This window comes from Monodon monoceros, unplaced genomic scaffold (genome assembly GCF_005190385.1).
Source record: "Monodon monoceros isolate NGI ecotype Baffin Bay Population unplaced genomic scaffold, NGI_Narwhal_1 Super_Scaffold_11, whole genome shotgun sequence".
Lineage (NCBI taxonomy): Eukaryota > Metazoa > Chordata > Mammalia > Artiodactyla > Monodontidae > Monodon > Monodon monoceros.
In genome coordinates this window covers 2,839,055-2,864,051 of record NW_021703767.1, presented here as the reverse complement: position 1 = coordinate 2,864,051, position 24,997 = coordinate 2,839,055, and the positions used below count along the sequence as shown (strand labels likewise).

At 56.2% G+C, this 24,997-nt stretch overlaps 1 protein-coding gene across 2 annotated transcripts in view; it reads right to left on the bottom strand.

Moving 5' to 3' along the window:
- Nucleotides 1-16,215: 16,215 nt before the first annotated feature.
- CBS (cystathionine-beta-synthase) overlaps nucleotides 16,216-24,997 on the bottom strand; it is a 30,975-nt gene continuing 22,193 nt past the window's right edge. Inside the window, exons 12-16 of one of the 2 annotated variants that reach the window (XM_029214668.1) lie at nucleotides 23,728-23,805; nucleotides 23,432-23,566; nucleotides 22,616-22,724; nucleotides 18,988-19,072; nucleotides 16,216-17,071 (exon numbers count right to left, since the gene is read on the bottom strand). In XM_029214668.1, coding sequence (XP_029070501.1) covers nucleotides 16,926-17,071; nucleotides 18,988-19,072; nucleotides 22,616-22,724; nucleotides 23,432-23,566; nucleotides 23,728-23,805 — 553 coding nt within the window. In that variant the 3' untranslated portion in view covers nucleotides 16,216-16,925. Of the gene's footprint in view, nucleotides 17,072-18,987; nucleotides 19,073-22,615; nucleotides 22,725-23,431; nucleotides 23,567-23,727; nucleotides 23,806-24,997 lie in introns of those variants that run through there. The other variant, XR_003792361.1, reaches the window with a different exon arrangement.

Here is a 24,997-nt window from a genome sequence, read left to right as displayed (position 1 = left end):
GATTATGACTATATCGAGGATAAAATTTCTAGAGGAGAAACAGTACATGCTTACTGTCTCAATTTGGAATGTTCTGAATTGACCAAATTTGACGAACCTGCCCAAAGTTAGCTAGCCTTCCATGGCTCTCTGCTATCCCAGGGTAGTGATCTACATTTACTCCTATAAAAGAAACACCCATGTAATGAAGTTTTGATATCTTCAAATTTTAGTCTATCCGTAAATGCTCGGATTGCATCCTACACTTACCTTAAACATGCACCTAAAGGTACTTGCTAAGTAGAGCTTAGGTAAGTTAAGAAATGGTAGCCAGTGGTCAGTTAAAAGCTCTTACTGACATATTTCAGTCTAATTTAAATTTGACCACAGTTAAATGGTTAGTGTACCATGTTAGCTGGGTGTTGTTTTAGAATTTTTTAGTCAGCCATATGTTACGTGTAGAATGTTTATGATAAACTAATATGAAGTGTCCTCTATCCCGCTGGCTCAGAGCCGGGGTAAAGAGCAAGCCCTCGGCTTTGTTACACGATTAACAAACATCCCCTGCGGGACGGGAACGAGCGGGGCCTGGAGGATGGGGTGACGGTGGCCCTCCTGCCGCCGCGTCTCACGCTGGTCCTGGGGTCGGTGTTCTCTCCTGTACGTGGTCTTTCCCTCTGACTTGATCACATCAGATCTGGAGTAGTGTTGGGACTTCGGTTCCTGGTGACCAGACGAACCGCAAGAGCAGACTGGGTTTGTTTCCTTGGGTTTTGATTTGTTTCTGTTGGTTTGCTTTCGAGTGGGGCTTTTCCTCAGAGAGGAAACAGAGGCCCTGGTTTCACGGAGGAAATCTTTGTGTTACCGTCAAGCTCAGCGCACTTCTCAAGGACAGTCTTACGGTCGGGGAAGGTCGTCAGTTCCTGAGAAGCAGTGACAGTAACTGGTTGTGGACCAAGGCTACATGGGGGTATTCTGAGCTGGTGCAGGTTGTTTTCTGGAACTGACTTTCCCCCCCGAAATTATTAATAATTAAAGTTACTCATAGGAGAGCACTTCCTAGGTAACTCAGAAGGAAGCAAGAAACACACAGGAATTTCTTTTAAAATATTTCAGGAGATTTAAAAGAAAAACTTGCTTCTCGACTCTTTCGGGGAGAAAATAACATTTTAAAGCATCTTTTGCGTCCCTCATTTGTAAACAATTTCAAATGTTTTAAGTCAAGTCTACACCAGTTTAAAAGATCATTTGAAGTCCAACAAAGTTAGAATTTAAGACGAGGCCCTGTGGAAGCCGGCCAGCCCCTCCCTCCCACCTCCCTCCCTTCGCCCCCCCCCCCCCTCGCGCCCCCCCCCCATCCCTCTGCCCTTGGGCTCAGATCAGTGACAGGGGCAGGTGGTCGTTCCAGGTCCGCGTTTCCCCGCAGCAGAAATCCTGTCCCGGGATGCGTGCTGCACAGGCCACGGCAGCGCTCACGCGGGGCCGCGTGGGGGTCCAGCCGTCGGTGCCCGGAGTCTCGGCCACACTCCCTCCAGCCGAAGTCTGCGTGCTGCTCGCCACAGTCAGAGGACAAGGATGAAGCCCACTCGAGAGAGGGCGCTCTGGACACAGCCTGAGGTTCCTTTAAGCCCTTCCCCTGAGTAACCAAGGGGATTTTAAACAACCCGACAGGCAGACTGTTAACCGCTGCCCGGCGTATTGGTGGTCACTTGGTGCCTAATAAATACCCGTTTTCCAGCCCTCGGATTTTTGAGAGCATCGGTGAGAGCACGACCCCGTTGAGCTTTCATTTTAAATGAACAAATTCGACCTTGACTTTGCTTTCGTTAAATTCTTTCCCCGTGAAGGATGCTTTTGACGGTGGTTTGAGACCCAGGTTAAGCGCGGTGTGTTACCTGCTGCTCAGCTTGTGAGCCGGTAGCGGACGGCTGGTCCGTGCCCTGGCCACGCTCCAGCTGCTGCACTAACGGAGCTTCCCGTGTTTTGATTCCAGAAATAAGACAGTGTAAGCATTTATCCAGCATGCAAAGTGAGATGGGCCCCGGCCCCAGCTCGCTCACAGACCACAGAGCCCTGATGCTGGAACCTCAGCCCCGAGGGTCCCGGGAGTCATCTCTGCATAACCTGCCCGTGACCCGACTCTTACCTGGGCAAGAAAGTGTTGGAGCACTTTTTCTTTTAGACAAGCTCAGACATCCCCGGAAGGTGAGAACGGCCCACCTCTGGCAGTTAGGGACAGGAATAACTCCGCCATCCTCCCGTTTCAGGTGTTTGGTCTATGAACTGACAATCTTTAAATGTGAATACTGTAACAGTTGTTTTCTTGGGTTGTTGTCTTTGAAAGGGATTTTTGTGGAGCAACTGATTTATCAAAGCAAACAAATTAAAAACAGAAACATGCTTCATGGACGTTTTATTTTCTAAAGTTCGTGTCACCGCAGCTGCTTTTCCATTTTAAGAGCAACATTCAGATGTTGACATGTTTGCTGGTGGCACTTGGGGTCCGTTGTGACCCCCGCACATTCTTAAAATTAGGATTGCACTGCCCTGGCACATTCACGCCCATTTACATTTTCAAGAATCTTTTCTAAGCTTCTTCAGGTCGTCATTGGTTTTCCAGGAGAAAAACTGGAAAGTTTTTACTTGTTTTTTATTGTAGCTCACCACAAATCTAATTATTTTGATAGTAATGAGAAAATGATTCATTAGTAAGGTATCGCCTTCGATAGTTCATGTTGTCACATTACCCGCCAGAGCAGTCCCCGGACATACTGAAGGGGGTTGTCCACTGAAACACTGTCAGAGAGTTTTAACTCCCAAACCGTTTATACTTAACAAGCTAAAGTCAGCAGACTTAAGTGATTTTGTAAAGTGCATCTGAAATCGTGAACTTGGCTGGAATGAGGAGTGACAGCTATGAAATGTGTTGCTCCAAGACATTGTTTGGATCCATTTGACAGAAAAAGGGAGTCACCCTCTTCTCTCTCCAACTCTTTTGAGGTCAGAGGTGAGAGGGTAGGCGTGAAATTTCACCAGGTGAGACCTTGGCTCAGCCCTGGGCCCCTCTGGGCTTCAAGGGCTTCATTTGTAAATGGGAAGAAGTTGGTTTATAAAAGGAAGAAATTGGTTTATAAGATTTGGTCTAGCTCAAAGTAATACTTGATGAATAAAATTCTACCTAGAGAGAGGTGAGTGAATAAGTAATGAGCTAGCAAGTCGTGAAAATAAGAACTGAATTTGGACCAAATACCCAGTGTTTTTGCATCTTGTCGCATTATGAGATGTCCTGAATAATGTATGTATTATGTTTAGCCCACGTGCTGTGTTATACACACTCTTAAGAAATTCTTAGCACAAGTTAGTTTTGCCCTTTTACAAACAGATCCTCTTATTTTCACTAAGACCTAAGGTCTCCGTACCATTTTAAAACTAAAATTTGCAAAACAGTAGAGCTATAGCCTAATCACTTAATGAATGCTGGCCTAGGGGGCGGGCACCTCCGCCCAAGGCTGGGAGCCTGCCCTACTCATCACACTGACCCCCAGCCCAGGCCCGGCCTCTGCAGAGGAGGGTCCAGGGCCATCTCAGCTCAGCAAGATCTCTTCCAGCTCTTCCCTGGTAGTCTATAAAGGACTAGTTAGTGTTGCTTAATGAAATAATTTGGTAAGTATTTTACATACAAATAGTATTGAGAAGGCATTTCCCGCACAGATGTTTCCATTTTTTTATATCACTGTTTAAACGAACCCAAGAGCGCACCCTATAAAAGCCAATAATGGCTTTAATATACAGGGATAAATCGGGAATTCTTTTATCCCAGTGTCTTTGAAAAGGAACATTTTAGTGATGTTGATGGCTCTAGTTGCTTACACATTTTTAGAAAATGGTTGGGAGAAAAAAATCAGGTATATTTAAAAAATATTTTGCTTTATGTTAACTCAGTTTTTTTTTTTTTTTTTGATATTAACACTGCAGTCAATCCAAGTAAGTGGTGAAGCCCTTTGTAGTTTATGCTCTGAGTGTAGACCTGAGTTTTGCAGCCAGAGAGTTCTGTTGCAGGAGGACAGCCCTGGAGCTGCAGGAAATGCTCCCCGGCATCAAGCCAGAGAAGCCAAGGAAGGGGTGTTTCCAGGAGGAGCGGAGTGTGGGGACGTGGGACGGGGCCCCAGGCGCCCAGCCTCAGGGACGCGGGGCCGGGGCCGAACCAGGCGGCCGGGCTCCCAGGGCTGGTGGCCACGAAGCCAGCGGAAGCTAATGGAGGAGCTCACCGTCATTACCACAGGGCAAGGAGGAGGACCTGCGAGGTCCAATGCATGAGTCAGAGGACGAGCCCTGGTGGACGCGGCCAAATCAAAAGGGCGACAGCCTGGACCGCCGACAGGCGACACTCGGGGAGAAACGCTGCTCCCTCGCTTTCTTTGTTAACATCTAAAGCTGACAAGGAGTTCGTATTGAGGGTAAAGGGAGGATTCTTGGAAATCAAAAGAAAAGGGCAGAGACCGTAAGTCAGTTCACTGAAGGGAAAACCCGTGCAGCCAACAAGCACGTGAAGACGTTCTGGGCCTCACCACCATCAGAGACTAAATCAAGACCACGATGAGACTGTGCCTTGCCCGGCAAAACTTTGGAAGGTGGCACCGAGTGTGGGAGCTTCACCGGGATGGCTGTCGTGGAGCCCTGGCAGTCCCCAAGGAGATGGAGCTGGACTCTGGTCCTACAGGCTCTGCCAGAATTCCTCTGCAGGGTCACGTGAGGACCTGCAGAGGTGCCCGCGGCCGTGCTGTCCGTGGCGGCAGGAGTCAGGGAAGTGCCCTGGGGGGGTCCCTGCCGAGTGGAGCGGCCGTGCGGTCCGGGCTCGGACAGGGACGGGCGGCACGTGGACACTCTCGGGGCTGGTTCTGAGGACGAGGGGTTGTCTTCTCTTCGCCGCGTGTCTCATGCTACGTGGCCGAATGCCAGACACTTTTTGTAGAAGAGCAGAGACCAAAGCTGAGAGGCCTCGCGCGGAAGTGGGCACAGCCAGCGGCAGGCTTGCGGTGCGGGGCTGAGTCCATCTGTTGGGCCCTCGTGCTGGGTTTGGGGTTTAGTTTTGTCGCTGCTTTCGTGGCCTTCAGACTCCTCCTGCCAGAGGGTCTCCGTCCGTGTTCCTGCCCGGCCTCCAGCTTTCTGCCTGCCCACGGCCGGGGTTGGGGGGGGCGGGGGGCGTGTCTCTCTGCTCTGTTCCCCCCCGCCCCGCCCCCCAGGTGGAGGCCGGTGTTCTCCCGGTCCAGGCTCGGTCGCAGGCAGGTCCTGCGTCCTGGGGCCCAGGGGTCAGCCTTTCCAGCCATCCTGCCCCCTCCCGCCTCTGCCGCAGCCTCTGCCTCGCGTCTGGGTGTGGTTCGGGGTTTGGGGGCGTCCCTGGGGCTGAGAGGCTCCCTGCTCCTCCCCAGAAGCAGCAGCCTTCACCTGGGTGGGGTCGGGGGGTTGTCCCGCCCCCGCTGGATTAAGGCTTTGCTTCGAAGGAGGGGAGGGTCAGGGTGGTGGGTGGCGTTTCACGCCTGCTCCCCCGGGGCACCGGGCTGGGCGTGGGGGGGAGGTCTCCAGCCCCTGCCCTGCTCCCCGGCACACAGTGGAGAGAACGCTCGCCGGCCGAGGCGGTGCCCTTCGCAGCTGGGCTGCCGGCTATGCCAAAGGGGAACCAGCCTGCAACCCCGCCTCCCGCCTTGGGGGGCTTGTCCCTCTTTCGGATTCAGTCACCTGCTCGCCTTGCAACCGCAGCTCTCTGAGCTCAAGCAGCATTAAAGATGTTGTAGATTATCCACTTTTTCTCCTTGATAGGCTGTGAAGTGTTCTCATGGCCTCTACATCCAAAATGCAACTGGGGCCCCAAAATGATTACTGAAAACAAGATTTTACGATCGGTTTAAGTGGAGAAAAAGGAAGTGGAACAAGACCTGTTTCACCATTTAGGCACATGGGAAATGTACAAAACGCTGTTTTTCAAGGATACGTATCTTTCTGAAGGTCCCAGGGAGGATGCCTGGGACGGAGGGGGGAGGGCAGGCGTTAGGAGTGGGTCCTGAGGGTGAGCCCGGCTCACATGAGGCGGGGCCTTGTCCAGATGGGGTCGGAGTGCACAACGAGCTCTCTGCACCGCAGGTCAGGAATTAAAAATGGGAATCGGGAGTGGGAAGAACTGTGCCTAGAGACTGTTTTTATTGGGAATTTAAGGGGCAGTTCGGTCGCCTCCCACCTTACTGTTGAGCGACCTAAAGCCGTTCCCGTCCTGCTTCTTTGCCCAGCAATGTTGGTTCGCGGCAAGCCTTGGGGTCTCCACAGGTTTATTTCCCCGCAGCGGCCACAGCAGTCTTTCTAGGCCCATGTGCTCTTCTAGAACTTTGCCCTTCGAGCAAGTCCCCTTCTCTAGAAACTGGCTGAGGTCTGGCTCTGCCTTGCCGTCGGGCAGGATGCGTGTCTGCAACGCTGGTGACTGAGGTTAGAACAAAAGTGGACAGCATCCCGTTGGCGCTGTACCACTCGGGACGCGTGCCCTTGTAAGGAAGCCCAGGCCACGTGCAGAGGTTCCAGCCACGGCATCAGCCTCCTGCCACGCACGGGCGGGTGGCCTCGCAGACGCTGGGAGCTGCGCCGTGAGGTGGGGCAGCTGCTTGACGTGGGAAGTGTGAGCAGGTAGATGTCGTCGTTGCCCGATGCTGCTGGGGGTGCCTACCCGAGCAGCCCCGGTGCCCGCGCTCCGCGGTGCCCCGCCTTCGCGGGGCCCCTTCTCCTTCACCACATCAGGCACTGGACCCAGGAGAAGACAGTGAGCCGCGTCGATTTTGATGCTGGCCTGGATCCAGTCACTAACCTTCCCCCCACTTTGATACGGGGCCCGAGGAGAGGCACTGAGAGGGGCTCCAAGGGCCCGTCCTGCAGGGACGCCGCCCTCCAGCCAGTCACCTGCCTTGTCCAGGGTGCGGAGCTTACGATTGGCCCTGCGGCGGTGTCTTCAGTGAGGACAGGCATCCGGGGCTGTGCAGCGAGGGGCTCAGCTTCCCACGCGCTCCCTCCCGACCGGCGTGCTTGTGACTCAACCCTGCCTGCTGAGAGCCTCCCGGCCACGGCCTGCCCTGGGGCTGCAGGAGGCCGGCCCTGCCTGGGACACTCCTGACCTGATGGAGGAGGTGGACGTGGCGATGCCCACGTGGGCCGGCCCGGTCCCACCGGGGGACATGGCTGGGCTAGATCACGGAAGCCGGAGGCGTCCATGAGAAGGCTGAGCCATAGACTGCAGAGAGACCAGTCCTGCCGCTAAAACGCACAAGAAACGCGCCAGCGGCAAATCAGGTGTCCCTAGGACGGAGGCTTTAGGGCCTTGTTTAAATAATGGCCCGTCTGTAACGAGCAGCCTGTGCGTCCTGGCGATTAAGTGCCGCTGCGTTTCTGAAGCGATGATGCGTGTTCTCGAACAGCCAACGGCTGCACAAATGCGCACGTGGCCGCCCTCCGCGGACCCCCCAGTGCCTGCCTTGCCCAGGAGGCTCCACGTCCTGCAGTGGCGGCCGCAGCACCTGGGGTTGCGGGCTGCCCGTCCCGCGAGGTCACGTGCCCGGCCGGGGACGTAGGCACCAAGGGCTTGCCTGAGCCAAGGCCCCTCCCCGGGTGGGGGAGTCACTGCCGCCCCCATCCCCAACGTCTTGGCTGTAGGGAGGGGCTGGGGGCTGGGGGAGCCCCTCAGCAGCGTCCAGGACCCCGGCTTCCTCCTCCTGTCCTGCCTTGGGGGCTCCCGCAAGACCCCGGCCAGGAAGCAAGGGGACGCGGTGCCTCCGCGGGGGCCCACCCTGCATCGTGTTCCCCTTGCTGCAGCATCACACGTGGAGGGGGTAGATCTGATGGTCCCGCAGCACTTCCTCGTCTCCTCCCCAGCTGCCCCCCTTCGGGGTGTGTTCGTCCCCTCGGGGCTCATCAACTGGCCTTTGACGGTTCCCATAGTCTTCCAGTGGCACACGTGGTTCATCCATCTCCCCCTTTCTTTCAAGTTGTAAACCTTCAAGTAAATAAGTGTTCCAAAATACTGCACTCTTCAATTTTACCCACTCAGTTAAGTTAAAAATAGCTGACATGTATTTGTTATTATTACACAATACTGAAACGCTCACTTAATTTTAAATTTCAAAAAAATTAGAGAACTTAAAAAGTTCTGAGGAGATCGACTCACAAAGGCACGCCGCCCGCCCGCCTTGCCACGGTGACTCAAGGGTGGGGCTCCTGGACTCGAGGGAGGTGTGTCCACTGGCAGAGCCCATGCGAGCATCCTGCCCGGGGGACCCTGGGGGCACACTGAGCCGTCTGAGCAAAGCTCCAGTTCCACGGCCAGCTTTTAGGGACCCCGGGGGGGGACCAGTCTCTGAGGCAGGGCCAGCCTTCATACAGAGCCGACCTCATCACACCCACTGGCTCTCCCCAGCTCCCAGACGCCAGGCTGTCTCTCCCTGCCTGGCCCTGCTCACGGCCCGGCCTCCCTCTCTGCTCCCCTGCTGTCCTCCCGGCCATTCTGGTAAAGCAGCCGTCCCCAACCTTTTTGGCACCAGGGACCGACTTCGTGGAAGACAGTTTTCCCACTGATGTGGGGTGGGGGATGGTCTAGGTGGTGATGCCGGTGGCGGGGAGCAGCAGTGAAGCTTCGCCTGAATGCCCGCCGCTCACCTCCTGCTGTGCGGCCAGGTTCCTAACAGGCCGCGGCCCCCAGGGGTTGGGGACCCCTGTGGTAAAGGATTGAGGAGGAGCTGGCGATGCAGCTCTGACGACGCCTGCCGGCCTGGACCCCTCCTCTGTTCTCGTGGTTTCGTGGCCTCTGCTGTAAGAACCGCATCAGGAGATGCTTGGCAAGACCTCTGCACACCGTGGACTTGCCCTGTCCAGAGCACCGGCACACACGTGCCAACACGGGGCTTCCGTTCACCAAAGAGCCGATGTGAACTCCACCAAAGCCGGCCTCTGGTGGGTGCATGGCTCAGAGCAGGGCAGACGTGCTCCTGCAGGAAACAGAGCACCAAGCCAGAATCGACGGGCCACCTCAGCTGCGGGGCTGCCCTCTGACTCGGCTCTGAACCTGCTCCCGCTGCGCACCTGGTCCCTCGGCCCATGCCCTGACTTGGAGAGCATCTCCTGCCCCAGGGCCTTTGCACCTTCTGTACCTTCAGTTTGCTGGGCTCTTCCCCTGCTGTCCACCGGGCAGCCCTGCCAGTCTGTTGGGAAACGCGGCCACTCTGCCTCCCAGAGATCTTCAACCCTTTCCTTGCGTTTTCTTTCTTTTTAAAATTGCGGTGAGGGCCTCCCTGGTGGCATGGTGGTGAAGAATCCGCCTGCCAACGCAGGGGACACGGCTTCAAGCCCTGGTCCGGGAAGATCCCACATGCCGCGGAGCAGCTGAGCCCATGCGCCACAACTGCTGTGCCTGCGCTCTAGAGCCCATGAGCCACAACTACTGAGCTCACAAGCCACAACTACTGAGCCCACGTGCCACAACTACTGAGCCCATGAGCCACAACTACGGAGCCCATGAGCCACAACTACGGAGCCTCTGCTCTAGAGCCTGCGAGCCACAACTACTGAGTCTGTGCTCTAGAGCCTGCAAGCCACAACTACTGAGCTCACATGCCACAACTGAGCCCGCAAGCCACAACTACTGAGCCCACGCTGTAGAGCCCATGAGCCACAACTACTGAGTCTGTGAGCCACAACTCCTGAGCCCATGTGCCACAACTACTGAGCCCACGAGCCACAACTACCGAGCCCACGCTCTAGAGCCCACAAGCGACAACTACTGAGCCCGTGTGCCACAACTACTGAGTCTATGAGCCACAACTACTGAGCCTGCACTCTAGGACCTGCAAGCCACAACTACTGAGCCCGCGAGCCACAATTACTGAGCTGCGAGCCACAATTACTGAGCCTGTACTCTAGAGCCCGCGCTCTAGAGCCCACGCGACACAACCACTGAAGCCTGCGCAGCTAGAGCCCATGCTCTGCAACAAGAGAAGCCACTGCAATGAGAAGCCCGTGCACAGCAATGAAGAGTAGCCCCCACTTGCCGCAACTAGAGAAAGCCTGCGCGCAGCAACGAAGACCCAAAGCAGCCAAAAATAAATTAAATTTAAAAAAATTGTAGTAAAATACACATATCATAACATGTACCATCTTAACTATTTTTAAGTGCACAGTTTATTTCATCTTCCCAAACGGAAACTCTGTCCCCGTTAAACACTCGCTCCCTGTCACTGCCCCCCGCCAGCCCCGGGCCCCCACTATTCTCACTTTCTGTCCCTATGAATCTGACTCCTCTAGGGACCTCTGTGAGTTAGGGACCGTACAGTACTTGTCCTTGTGACCAGCTGATTTCACTCGCATAATGTCTGCAGGCTCACCCACGTTGTGGCATGTGTCAGGATGCCCCTTTTCGAGCCCAAATACTATTCTACCACGTGTATAGATGGCACTTTTTATCCATCGTCCATAGGTCTCTTGCTTTTTCCTGGTGGCACAGATCACCTTTGCAGTTGTTTTATTTCTTCTTTGATTCTTCCCACGAGCAGGGAGGCCCCGGTGCCTGATCAGTGGTGGGACCTCAGTGGCTATCTGGTGAGCGAGTGAGTGAATGAGGGAGCATTTTAAGGCTCCTGCTCTCAAGCCGCCCTCCCCAGGGGTTGTCCCGGTTTGATTTGCCCTCGTCGGGAGCTGGTGGAGGCCCACGCCAGGTGGGCAGGGATGCCCAGCACCTCCCACTGCTTCCTCTCTAATGCTGACCGATTTGGTAGATAAAAAAGAGCCTCGCTGTGAGCCTGCAGGTCTCTGTGTACACGTGGAGGCACGTCTCCTAAGGAGCGCGGGGCTGCTGACAGTATTTCAAGCTGAAGAGCTCTATTAACGGGGGTAGGAGTCTTCCCAGCACCACCGAGACCGCCACGGAGGACAGCTGCTGCTTTCTCCAGCTGGCTTGGCTCCGGGAAGCGGGAAGGGTTCTGGAACCCACTGTGCGCTCAGCTTGAGGGAGAATGAGGGCGGGATGAAAACCCAGCCATCCCTGGCGGCGGAGGAGGGGACATGTCCCTGCTCAGGGCTCTTGCTGCGACCGGCACAGCCCGCGGCTTGTTCGGCCGAAGGGGAACTGTCAGGGGGGCCTGACTGATGGCCACGAAGTGGGAGGGCCAGGCTCAGGCTGGCCACCCACCCATGGCTGGTCACACCAGGGATGGGGAGGGGGCCACGCTGCTGCCACCAGTGGGTGGGACGGCACTGCCCTCTGCATGCCGGCCGGACCCTGCAGAGAGGCTCGCCGTCCCTCCTCCCTCCTGGTGGCCCTGGCCCCGGACCTGGTCGGGGTGGCGAATCTCATCCTCCAGGCATGTCGGGGGGCCTGCACCCTAGCTGCAAGGGATGGTGCGGGAGTGGCTGGCGCTTCCGGCCCAGAGGTTGGGAGGTGGGCTTTGTCTCCCCCCAGGACTTGAGTCATGAGATGAGGCAATCCACAACCCAGGAAGACCCACTTCCTGCTGGGCACGGCCAGGCATGACCCGTGTCCACCACCCCAGCTCGGGGGAGTGAGGGCCCACCAGCCACGTGGGCTGACCACGGGTTTGGACCCAAGGAGCTCCATCCGTTTGCTTGCTCTCTGGGACACCAGTGTCCTGAGCCAGCTCTCTCTGTCATTTGGGTTTTCATTAAAAAGGGCACCTTGGGAAGGGGTGAGGGTATGGCAGAAATTGAAACCGGCACCCAACTTTTATTTTTTCTTCTTCCTTAGGACTTCCTTAGACACCCCCCCCCCCATTTTAAGCTGAGCCTGTGGCCACGGAATAAATGTTCCACTGCCCAGCCTCCCTTGCAGCTAAGGTGGGACACGTTCCCACATTCAGGCCAGTGGGCAGGGCAGCCTCCTGTGCTAATACTGCTGTGGCCAGAGCGAGGGTGTGGAGAGGTTAGCTGACTCCAGGCCGACCTCTGCTCACACTAGAGGGTCCCCAGCACAGGCCTGCGTCCTGGGTCTGCCTGGAGAAATGGCAGCGATGGACTAATTCACCATTTTTCCAATTTGCACAAAGGCACTGTCGCCTTGCCAAGCTGTGTGCCCCCAGGGCTGCATCTAGCAGAGGGATTGCCTTTTTCAAATTCCCCCAAAGGTACCCTGTGTGATGGCAGCTGGATCAGCCAATAGGATCCAAGTGGAAGTGTCGGGTATGACGTCAGAAGTGTCAACAAAGGGATGAGGGCAGGTTATGTCGGGGGCGTCGGGGGCTGACTGCGTCCCCTCCAAATTCATAGGTTGAAGTCCTAACCCAGCACCTCTGAATGTGACCTTATTTGGAATGAGGTAGTTATAGATAGATGCAGTTAATTAAGATGAGGTCATTAGGGTGGCCCTAACCTGATGACTGGGGTTCTTATAAAAAGGGGTGACTTGGAAACAGAGACACATGCAGAGGGAGGACGCCATGTGAAGATGGAGGCAGAGGTCAAGGTGATGCTTCTCCACCCCAGGGAAGCCCAAGAGTTGCCAGCAAACCCCGAGAAGTTAGGAAAAAGCCTCCAGACGGAACCAACGCTGCCCACACCTGGATCTTGGCCCTCTTTCCTCCAGAACTGTGCGAGGATTAATTTGTGTTGTTTAAGCTGTCCAGTTTGGGGTACTTTGTTACACCAGCTCTAGCTAATGCGGGGTGGGGGGCGGAGGGCCGTCTATCTCTGGAAAAACTGAAGACACCGTCACTCCTAGCAGCCCCCCTCCTCCTGCCTAAGCATCCCAGTGAGGGTCGGGCCCAGCTGTAAGTAGCACAGACCCAAAGTAACAGTGGCTTCTGCAACAGAGGAATGAGTGTCTTTCTCTCTCATAGAAGTCTAGAGGTTAAATCACGGGACTTAAACTGAGTGAATACACATGAAATGCTTAGAACAATGGCCAGTTCATAATAGTGATCTGTAAGGTTTAGCCACTGCGTTCAGAGATGTTTGTGGCCGCAGCCGCATCACGTGTCACAGTAAAGCACGGGAAACAAACACCCGTCCGTGTGCGTGGGCGAAGCGGTCTGAGGGAAGACGACACGGCCGGAAGTGGACGAGCCGGTGCGGCACCATCGACACACACCATCCTGAGAGCGCGGAGCTGAGCAGAAAAGGCTGGCGGCACGACGGTACCTATGATACCGGTAACACACGCCATCTAGGGACACACGCGTGTGTAGCGAGACGACACAGGCACCATCAGAAAGCCACGCGGGGCCCCAGCTGCCGTTGTGAGGTTTTATTTCTTCAGTGGGGCGGTTACTGTTCTTTCCTTCCTCCCGTTTGTTTGTCTGAAATAGTCCCTTAAAATCAGAATATTATGCTGAGTGAAGGAAGTCAAACACAAGAGTATAATCTGATGATTCCACCGATACGCTGGGGCTGCTGAAACAAAGCACCACAAACGGGGCTGAAAGCAACAGACCTTCATTCCCTCCCAGTCTGGAAGCCAGGAGTCTGAGATCAGGGGGTCGCAGGGCCGTGCTCCCTCTGGAGGCTCTGGGGGCGGGTCCTTCTGGCTCTTCCAGCTTCCAGGGCTCCAGGCATCCCTGGCTTGTGGCCGCATCCCTCCCATCTCTGTCTCCACGGCCGCATCCTCCTCCTCTTGTCCGTGAGTCTCAGGTCTCCGCTCACCTCTCCCCTAGACGGACCCTTGTTGGCACACACGTGAGGGCCTTTAGGCCTACCTGGATGACCCAGGATAATCGCCCCATCACACCTGCAAACACTTCCAAAGAGGGGAACATTCTCAGGTTCCAGGGATTAGGACCTGATATTTCTTATTTGTCCTACCACAGTTCTACTGAAAAATACTTTTTTGAAAAAACTTCCCCATCCTCAGTCAAATCATCAAATGAGCCCCCCTGAGGTCAGAGCACATCTCCCGCCAGCTCTGTGCAGTCCCAGGCCCTCCTCGGACCCGGTGGGGAAGGCCTCCGCCTGCCGGGTTGTCTGTGGGGACCGGGACGGCTTCCCGCACAGCCCCCGGGGCGACAGCGGCGAGTGGCCTGCTCACGGCTGCCGGGGGCCCAGGGCTGCAGAACACCCAGAAGGAGCCTCGGTCTTAGAGACAAATAGCTGACGAGTAAGAAACTGGCCATTCCCAAAAGGCACACCCAGCTGTACCCGGGGCTCTTTACAGAGGAGTGAAGCCACGTCCACGACAGGAGGCCTTTCCCGGAAGATGGATGGAGCGCGGCAGCCGGGACAGGGTCAGGCAGCTGTGAGCACCCCGTCCACACAGCCCAGCCCCGCCAGAAAGCTCCTGAGGGACGGTGGCCTCTCCCGTCGAATCTTTGGCCTGCCCACGTGGTCTGAGGCCTTGGAAGGGGCCGTCTCCGGCGTTTAGGAAACAAGAGTGGGCCCTCAGGGCTGCGTCTTCAGCATGTCCTGCACGCTGTGTCCGTCTATCGAAATATCTATGGCTGCCCAGCCCTGTTCCCTGTCACTCTGGGGGTACCCGTCTTGATGGCCTGCTGGGGCCCTTGTTTTCCCCCTTCATTTTGGTGTAGTGCATCTTCCAGTGCTCCCCTGGGCCCGGAGGCCACCTGCCTCGGGGGAAACGTCTACAGCCTCCCTCCAGGGTTAAGGGAGAGCGTGCTTGCATCCAGGATTCTGGCCCACGTCCCTTCTTTCAGATGTTTTGAGTCTTCGCTCCCTTGTCTCCCAGCCTCCACATGCTAGAGATGGAGAAGCTGGATCCCCGTCTCATTCCCTAGACTCTCTCTGTGAGCTGGATTTCCCCACCCGTAAGTGGAAACTTTTTCTGATCTTCTTGTCCCAAGTGATCTAACATTTCACGATGATGTTCCCTGTGTGGGTCTTTCTCCATCTGTTGTGCTGGGTACTACGTGGAACCTTTCAACCTACAAACTCGTGTCTTTCAGTCTGGGACAGTTTCTTGAATTATTTCACTGGTGATTTCCTTCTCTCTTGTTTCATCTTTTCTGGAACTCCTACAAACCAGATACTGGAACCCAAGAAGCTCAAAGAATTCCAAGCACAAAAAACATGAAGAAAGATACATCACGATTTCCAAAACAATACTGAACATAAACAAATCCAGAGGACTCACACTTCTTGATTTCAAAACTTGCTACAAAGCTACAGTAATTAAAACAGTGTGGTACTGGCACAAGGACAGACATATAGACCAGTGGAACAGAACCAAAAGTTCAGAAATAAACCCATACATCTATGGCCAACTGATTTTCCACAAGAGTGCCAAGACCATTCAATGGAGAAAGAATGTCTGTTCCCCAAATGGACAGCCATATACAAAAGAATGAATTTGGACCCCTGCCCCGCACCATGTACTAAAGTTAACTCAAAATTGATCAATGAACTAAACGTAAAAGCTAAAACTATAAAACTCTTAGAAGAAAACATGACCTTGGATTGGCAAGGATAGAATACCAACAGTGAAACAAAAGAAAAAACAGATAAATTGAACATCATCAAAAACAAAACACTGTTGTACACCAAAGGTCATTATCAAGAAAGAGGAAAGCTACCCCACAGAATGGGAGAAAATATTTGCAAATCACATGTCTGATAAGGCTCTAGTATCCAGAATATATAAAGAACTTCTACAACTGAACAACAAAAGGCAAACAACTCAATTTTAAAATGGGCAAAAGGACTTGAATAGACATTTCTCCAAAGAAGATACACAAATGACCAAACAAGCACATAAAAAGATGCTCAACATCATTAGTCATTAGGGAAATGCAAATCAAAACCACAGTGAGATAACGCTTTACACCCACTATCACGGCTATAAAAAACAAAACGCAGAAAATAAGCGCTGGTGAGGATGTGCAGCAACTGGAACCTTCCTGCACTGCTGGTGGGGATGTAAAATGGTGCGACTGTGGAACACAGTTTGGTGGCTCCCCAAAAATGCATCATAGAACTATCACGTGGCCCAGCAATTCCAGTCCTGGGTATAGAACCAAAAGAACTGAAAACAGGTGTTCAAACAAATGCCTGTACACGAAGGTGCGTAGCACTACTATAGGCACAACAGCCCAAGAGTGGAAACAACCCAGATGCCCGTCAGCTGATGAGGGACAAACGAAACGTGGTCTGTCCGTATAAGGGATACTGATCAGCCACAAAAATGAAGCACGGATCCATGCGGCAGTGAATGAATCTCAAAAACAGCAGACAAAGGGAAATAAGCCAGACACGAGAGGCCACAGATTGTATGATTCTTTTTATATGAAATATCCAAGACGGTAAAGCCACGGGGATGGAAGGCAGAGTAGTGGGTGCCAGGAGAGGAGGGGAGAGGGGAGTGACTGCTTAATGGGGGGATGAAATGTTCTGGAACTCGACAGAGGTGGGGGCTGGACGACCTCTAATAAACGCTACTGAATTACACATTGGAAAATTGATCATTTTAGGTTAAGTGGATTTCACCTCAATCAAAAAACCCCAAACACTCAAGCCACTCCAACCAACCCATGCCCAGGTGAACCACGCTGCTGGGAGAAGGGCCACAGCGCCGACGCACGCTTCCTGGGCCCCATTCTCCTGCTCCCCCCTCTGGACTCCTGGGAAAGGCACCGGCCTCTGTCTTCAGTCCCCCTACCCCAGTCACGGCAGGGGTCCATCCGCCTGGCTGAGTTCTCTTTGAAAAGATTTGCTTGCTGAAACATCTTAAGAGAAAGTTAGTTAAAGAAAAACACATCTAATCGAATAAATCATATATAGATTCATTTAGGTGGCCAAGTGTTAATGACGGGGACCTATAACATCTCTGCTGGGCCCGGGCTAAGCAGTAAGCATCCTTGAAACCCATTGTGACAGAGTGATGCCCAGTGCCAGGTGGCTAAAAATCACGTGTTTGTTTGTTTAATGTTTATGAAAGCAAAAGAGAACAGCCACACAGCCCTGGGGGGTAGTCAGAGCTGGGCTGCGGCCCCGGCACCTCCACTTCCCGAGTTTGTCTTCTGGTTCCGCTCGCGGGCGGCCACGAAGTTCAGCAAGTCGATGGCAGTGACGACTCCGAACACCATCTGCCTCTTACTGGACTCCCCGTGGCTGTGGTCTGAGGGGGGACAAGGCCGCAGGTTCAGAGGGGCCTTCATACGGAGCGGATCTGAGGCGGCCACGCCCCCGGGCACAGGGTGGCGGGGGTGTGCGGGGAGGATGCCCCGTGTCCACGGGCACCTGTGTGCCCTGGCGGCCCAAGCACAAGTGCCGTCCCCTCCCAACGCAAGCCACTTGGGCGAAGCTGCAGACAGCAGGGCCCTGACCCCTCTGAGCCACGCCCACCAGGGACGCCCGAGGGTCACATTCATTCAGAACAGCCGGTGGTCGCCCCTGGTGCCCAAGGCCCGAGTTGTGGCATGAAATTCCAATCCTACTCACACCCAACACCACCGGCTCATCACATCTCTGGCCTACAGTTCTGTGTTCAAACCCATGCCTTTCTCTCAGGCTTAGAATGGATGCAGGCCGCTGGCCCCCTGCCCTGCCGCCCAAGGGCAGAGAGGGTGATGGAGATGGTAAATTTTACATTTCAACTCGACTGGGCCATGGAGTGCCCCGATACTGGGCGAACATTCTGGGTGTCTTTGGATGAGATCAACTCTTGTTTGGATGGACCTAGTAAAGCAGATTGCACTCCCCAGTGTGGGTGGGCCTCATCCAGTCAGTTGAAGGCCCGAATAGAACAAAAGGGCTGACCCAACGCGAGTAAGATGGAAATGTCCGGCTTTGGACTCGGAAACATTGACTCTTGGGGCCTTGAACCTGGCCACTAGCCCCACAGGTCTTGGGACTTGCCAGGCTATAAGCCATTCCTTAGAGCAAATCTCTGTATACACACATCCTACTAGTTCTGTTTCTTCGGGGAACGCTGACTGACAGCTGTTGTGAAGCACACAGCGGGCCGGGCAGAGCTGAGCAGCCGGTGGCAAATGCCCAGGTCGCACCCCATTCCACCAGACCCCGCTTCCCTGTCTGTCCCTCACGCCTTTGAGGGCAGAGGTCACACAGGGTGGGCTGCTGGAGACACAGAGAGGCCAGGCACCCTACTGGCCGGCTCGGAGCACCTCAGGAAAAAGCAAGGGGCACCCAGAAGAGATGAGGGGCTTCTAGGCAAAGGGGCAGCTTTGGAGCACTGAGCCCCACGGGGGCGGGCAGTCAGAGCGGTCTCCAGGTCCCCCGGGAGACTGGCCAGAGCTGGGTCAGCAAACTTTCTGTAAAGGGCGGTAGGGTCTCTGTTATGACCCCTCAGCTCCGCCCACACAGCACGAAAGCGGCCGTTGACCGTGCTTTCTGACAGGGCGGTGTCAAAGGAAACTTTATTTACAGACCCTGAAACCGGATCCCACGTCAGGGTGTGTAGATGTTCAAACGCGAGTGTGTGACACAAGAAGGGGAGCCCAAACTCGGGGTCCGGGCCTGGACGCCCTCCTTGGCACTTGGAGGCTGCGATGCTGACCACAGCGCCGCTCCCCAGCTCGAGGGGTGGGCGGGGCGTACACACCTGCAGGTCCCCCCCCCACCCCCAAGGCCAGGTCCCACGCCGAGGAACCGAGGATGGGAGAGGGTTAGGTGGGGGCGCCCAGGCCCCGGGACCAGCCCTCGGCGGGCGGGAGGGCGGGCTCCGAGGCCCCCCCCACCGACCCCAATTCTCGGGATTTGTATAACCCTCGTCCTCTCCCGGCACCAGAATAACATCCCGGGCCTCCAGAGATGCGGCCAGGAGGTCCGGGAAGGGCTTTGTGAGCAGGCTATAAAGCCCTGTGATCTCACCGCGAGCCGGTACCCAGGTTGGCCCACAGCGGGGTCCCTCTGAGATCTGCACCCAAGGCTGGGGATCAGCTTCTCCAGCTTCCAGATGCCCTGTGCGCTCACGGCTGGAAAGCGCACACACAAGCCTGGGCCGGGGGCCCGGCGGCCAGCACCCCACAGGGCTCACGCCCCCACCCACAGCCCGCAGAGGGCCCCACTTACACTGGATCTGCTCATGGACCACCAGGGCGAAGTGGTCCATCTCCAGGATGTGCGAGAGCTTGCCCAGAGGGTCCGTCAGGTGGATCTGGAAGGGAAGCCGTGGTCAGCGCTCGCCAGGGCAGCCCAGCTTGGCCGGAGCCCGAGGAAAGGAGCACAAGGCAGCAGGAGGGGCCGGCGTCCCTCCAGAAGGTTCTTCTGGAGCCTCTTGCTGACTTAGAAACTGAACGAGCCTTGACACACGTGAAAGGACACTTGGATGACCTGGAAGAGTCCGTACGTGAAAGGACACTTGGATGACCTGGAAGAGTCCGTATGTATCACTCTGCAAAGAGCCAGCAGGACGGCTTCCCACAGTATGATTCCACCTCTATGAATTTCCAGAAAAGGCAAAACTAGTCAGATTGGCGGTTGCAGGGTTCAGGCAGTGGGGAATGGGTACAGGGATCCAGGGCACATGGGGCACATACACTACTGTGTGCGATGCTCTAATGGGTACAGGTCACTGTACATTTGTCAAAACCCACAGAGCTATAGAACCCAAAGACTGAACCCTCAGTAAACTAGTGACTTTAGTTACGAACAGCGTAATATTCGCCATCCATCGGAACAAATCCTACATCAGTGCAAGATGTGACAGTACAGGGTGTGGTGAGGGGCGGGGGTACAGGGCCTGGTGAGGGGAGGGCAACGTGAGCGCCCACTCTGGGCCATCTGCTCAGTAGACACACGATGAGAGCTTCCAAGAAAAAGAAAACAAGGACACTTGGGTCCATCTTTCAAACCCCAAGGCGATCTCCAAAGCTGTGAGCCCCACTGGAACCCCTTCTAGGTCGGCTCTGGCAACGGAAGCAAGTTCCCTGGGAGAGGACGCAAGCTCGGGGGTGGGAGGAAAAGCACCAGCAGTGCCTTAACCTGTGTAAGGAGGGTTGGGCACCACTGCCCGCCAAGCACTAGTGCAGCCGAGCGGTACACAACACAGCGGCCCCGGGCTGTGGAAGCAACTTCCCCCATGCTTGCCTTTACGAGGTCAGACGCTGGTCGTGGTCAGCAGACCACGGGGGTCAGGATTTCTCCTCTCCGCCGGGAGAACAGGGCGGAAAGGGGGCGCCACAGCTCCATGGGCACCTCCCCCTGCTGCTCACTGCCAGCGGCCAGACCCCCGTGGCGGCAGGAAGGGGCAGCCCTGGATGCGGAAGGTGTACCCAGGAGACAGGACCCACCCAGGTTTCCTCAGGGCCGCATTCTCCTCGGGACCCTGTCTGCACCAGGGATGCCGGGGACCCTGCTGAAGGACGTCCTGTGTCCGCTTGCACCCACCGCTTGGTTCCTGGAGCAGAGCAGGCACACACGGCCCCACCCAACATCTCGGTGGCAGGGCGTCGAGACCCCTGAGGGCCTGGATGGCACTAGAGCCCAGGGAACTGGGGCTCGGCTACACCTCGGGGGAAGGCTGCAGCTGGAGGTCAGCCTCGGCCACTAAAGGGGGTGACCTAGTGGAACAGGGAAGAGCCAATCCTGACTACAGGCTGCATCTGTTTCTTTTACTTTAACCTTTGCTTCCCGTTGCTTTTGTTCGCTAAAAGGACAGCCTGCCTCGGGGAACCCCGCCCCTCTGCCTGAATGTTAAACCCAAGTGCCTTTGTTCAGGGAGGCTGCAAGAAAGAAGAAGCTAACACATCCCCTCCCCGAGGCTGGCCATTCCAGGGGACATTTGCATATCTTGTGGCCTTTTTACTTTACTTCCCCACCTCCTCCCCCTCTCTGTTCTGTGAAAGAAACTGGCATCCAGACCCCGGGAAGACGGTTCTTTGAGACATCAGTCTGCCATCTTCTCCGTCTGCTGGCTTTCCAAATAAAGTTGTATTCCTAGCCTCGACACCTTGTCTCCCGATCTACTGGCCTGTCGTGCGGGGAGCAGAGCAAGCTTGGACTCAGTAACATTAGAGCGCTCGGCTCTTCCCTGGGGGAGGGGAGGGCACACACAGCAGAGAATCAGCAGGAGAGGCCAGAGACACACCAGGACTGGACTCAGGCACGGGAGGGGGTGGACAGCATGCACACCACACCTCGGAGGGACCTCAAAACACTCTGCTGGGCTTCCCTGGTGGCACGGTGGTTAAGAATCCGTCTGCCAAGGCCGGGGACACGGGTTCGAGCCCTGGTCCGGGAATAGCCCACATGCCATGGAGCAACTAAGCCCGTGCGCCACAACTACTGAGCCTGCGCTCTAGAGCCCGCGAGCCACAACCACTGAGCCCGTGTGCCACAACTACTGAAGCCCTCGCGCCTAGAGCCCGTGCTCTGCAACAAGAGAAGCCACCGCAATGAGAAGCCCTCGCACCGCAACAAAGAGTAGACCCCGCTCGCCGCAACTAGAGAAAGCCTGCGCGCAGCAACGAGGACTGAACGCAGCCAAAAATAAAAAATAAATTTATATAGAAAATAAAGCACAAACCACTCTGCTGCATGAAAGAAGCCAGACAAGGGTACACACGGTGGGGCTGCATATGCGCACGAGCCCGGGGAGGGCGCACAGTCTACGGGACAGGATAGACGTGCGCGGAGGGGAGAGGAAGCCGGGGTAGAAGTGGGGGAGGGGATGGATACGCTCACTCTTGACTGTGGTGTTGCGGGTGTCTGTTCATTTCAAAATCATCAAATGGGACACGCTATGTTCAGCTCAACGCAGGGAAGAGGAGGGGCAGAAACTTCCAGAAATGCTGGTGGGCAATGGCATGGGCGGAAAGGTTGCCCCTGCTCAACCTGGCTGGCCACCCACGGGCATGTGACGCCGGGCCCTGTGCTCCCCACTCAGGGGCCACGGGGCCAGGATAGCCTCTTGGAGCTTCCACCGGACTGGGGGGCAATAAGTGCTCCAAGAACACACCCCGTGTGCTAGGTGCTCGGGGCCTGGGGGTCAGAGAGGCCGAGAGGAGGGGACGGGGGGTGGGGAGCAGGAGAGCAGAGACGGCCGGTGCCAAGGCAGCAGGAAGGGACCGGCCCGTCTGAGAACCAGGGCAGGTGGACGGCAGGAGTGGAGGCAGCCGGGGTCGCAGGGCCGGGACCCTCCCGGCTGGGCTTGGCAGGAAGGGGCAGGACCCCACCCACGTCTCCTGTGGGCTCTCCAGCCGCAGAGAGGGCCAGGAGTGAGGGGCCGTGCAGGGACCGCGCTGCAGGCGATGGCAGCGGGGCGGATATGGGGAGAAACACACAGATTCTGGTGACATTTCGGCTACGTGTGAGGTGGGGAAAAAGGAAAATCAAATCCATTCCTAGATTTGGGCTCCACCTGCTAGCCTTTCAAGCGGGGGACAGCCAGCGACCCAGCACTCCCACTCACTGGGGGTCCGAGGAGAAAGGAAGGGGTTGCGGAATGCCAGGAGACCAGGGAGAGGGGCTGCCCTGACCACAGGCGTTGCCAAAGTACGGGCGTGGCTGAGCCCTCACCAGTGCTGGCCTTTCCCCACCTGGGGCTTCTCGCTTTGTGAAGCTGGGGCGAACTGTCAGATTTAGGGGTCTGATGGGATCTGGGGTGGTGTCAAGGGTCAGGGGCGAGGGACGCGTGGCCCCGCCTCCCGGGACAGAGCTGGTCTCAGCACCGACTTCTCAGGCCTCGCGAGGCTCGTACCTGTTTGAACTGCTTGTAGATGACTTTTCGAACTTGGTCCGAAGGCTGAACCTTCCCCGCGAGCAGGGACGACAGCATGTTCCCCAGGGTCACCATCCCCAGGATCACCCTGGGGAAGCGGAGGCGGTGCAGGAGTCAGCGCTGGTGCCTCTCCCGCACTCTCCACACCCCACCCCACCCCCTGCCAAGACAGCAGAGTCCGGCGCAGCCACCCTCAGGGTCAAACCCAGAACTCCTTAGAATCAACCACTATGCCCAGGGTCTCTGTGCGGCAGGAGCCGAGCAGTGACCAAACACCCTGCCCTTGGAGCTGACCGTCCAGTGCAGGCAACGGTACACCAGTGAGTCCTCTGGGCACCTCCATTCTGACAGGTGTCAAGGGTGACCAGCTGGCCAGTGTCGTGGGACATGGGACTTTCGGTGCTAGAATTGGGACAGTCCCGGGAGAGCCCTGATGGTGGGTCACTGTCGCCAGGGCACGTCTGTCACGGCCTTCCACCGTCAGGCACATGCCCAGAGCCAGGGCAGGACCCTACACCGGCCTCCTGTGCACATGCTGGGTGCAATGGGCTGGGACCAAGGCATTAAAGCCCAAAGGGTTAATATAAGCAGTCCCCATCCTGGCCGGTGCTCAGGGACCAGCCGTCCAATACTCTGAGCATCTGAGTGCAAAGTGACCAAGGTCAGCCGGCCAGCTGTGGGGTCCACTGGGCTGCCCCGTCCAGCACCGCGGACACAGAGCAGCGTGGAGCACAGGCTGGAGGCGCCCAGCAGGGCCCTCTGAGGGCAGAGCTCGGGATGGAGGCTGAGACTGACCCCGACTCGTCCACCACGGGCGCCTGGTCAAAGCCCTTCTCCCGGAGGATGTCGATGGTGTGCTCACAGGTGACCGTGGGCAGCACCGTCAGTGGGGCCGACAGGCTCAGCTCCTGAACTCGGAGGTGCCACCACCTGCAAGAAGAGGGTGGGCGGGAGGCTGAGTCCAGGACAGGGAGGCCGCAGGGGCGCCCAGCCAGGTGCAGGACAGCACACGTGCCCTGGGTACCAGGAACGCAAGTCCCGAGCCACACGCGTGTGGTTGGGGAGACATCTCTGCTCAGAGGCGTCCTCACCATGGCTTCTTCACCAAGAGGTCCTCCTCCTTCATGAAGCCCTTCTGCTGCATCCACTTGTCGCTCAGGAACTTGGACCTGCGGCACCACAAGTCACCAGGGTCTCACCACCACCTCTGCCCACACTGAGGGTGGAGGTTCTCAGAGAGAAAGCCCAGCATCCCTCCCCAGACCCCACGGTCCAGCAGAGACCCCAAAGGGGCTGGCTGGAGGCTCCGCGAAGAGGCCTGAGAGCCAGATTCCAGAAAGACCCCCTAGGGAACTGTGGTCGACGGGGGTATCTGGTCAACCAGGGCTGAATGAGCTCAGAGCACAGCAGAAGGTTCTGTGGTACGCTGGGACTGGGACCTGGGACCCTTTTCTGCAGTGCTTGCACCTGGACAAACGTCTTCTCAAGCAACAGATACAAAGAGACTATAAGGGACTAAAAATAACTGCATGCACAGCACAGCTGGGGCAAATTAAGGACAAAACAAGATAGAAAAAAAACCAAAAAGCCAACTGCCACTTCTGAGTTGCTGGGAGCAAAAGCAGGGTCCTGCAAATGCCCCATGTACACAGTACCACAAAGGGGTGGGCAGACCACCTAAGCCAGCCCTCCTGACCCCTGGACCCACCCCTACCCTCACCCCACTTAAGGGACCAGCTCACCCCCTCCTCAGCGAGAGAGCAAGGGAAGCTGTTACTTGTTTCCACTCCCGCCTGCTACAGAATGAGTCCCAATAAAGCCTTGCCTGAATTTCTTGTCTGGCCTCTTACTAATTTCTATTGATTAAAGAGTCCAAGAACCCAGGTGGGTAACAGTCCTGTCCCGGATCCTGTGCCGTCATGTCCCCTCGGGGCTCCTGGGTGGCCTCTTCCCTGGCTGTCCTCATGTCTGCTCTGGCAGAGGGGGATGAGGGACCCCATCCCACCTGGGGTCAGAGGACACCAGACCAGGCCTTGGGGTCTGCCAGAGACCTGCCCTAAAAGGGCAGATGATAAAGCACCTGACAAATAGCTCCTTAGGCCTGGAGCTACAGGGGCAGGCTTGGAGGGAAGACCCGCTGAAAGCCCAGAGTGACTTCAGTTTAGGGGTGAGGAAACTGAAGCCCAGAGGGCAAAGCAGAGTTGTTGACCCTCACCAGCCATGTGGCTGACAGGGTCTTGGTGCTCCGGCCGGGTGTCAGGCCTGAGCCTCTGAGGTGGGAGAACCAAGTTCAGAACAGTGGTCCATCAGAGACCCTCGTAATATCAATCGGCAAGAGCTCTCCCAGAGATCCCCATCTCA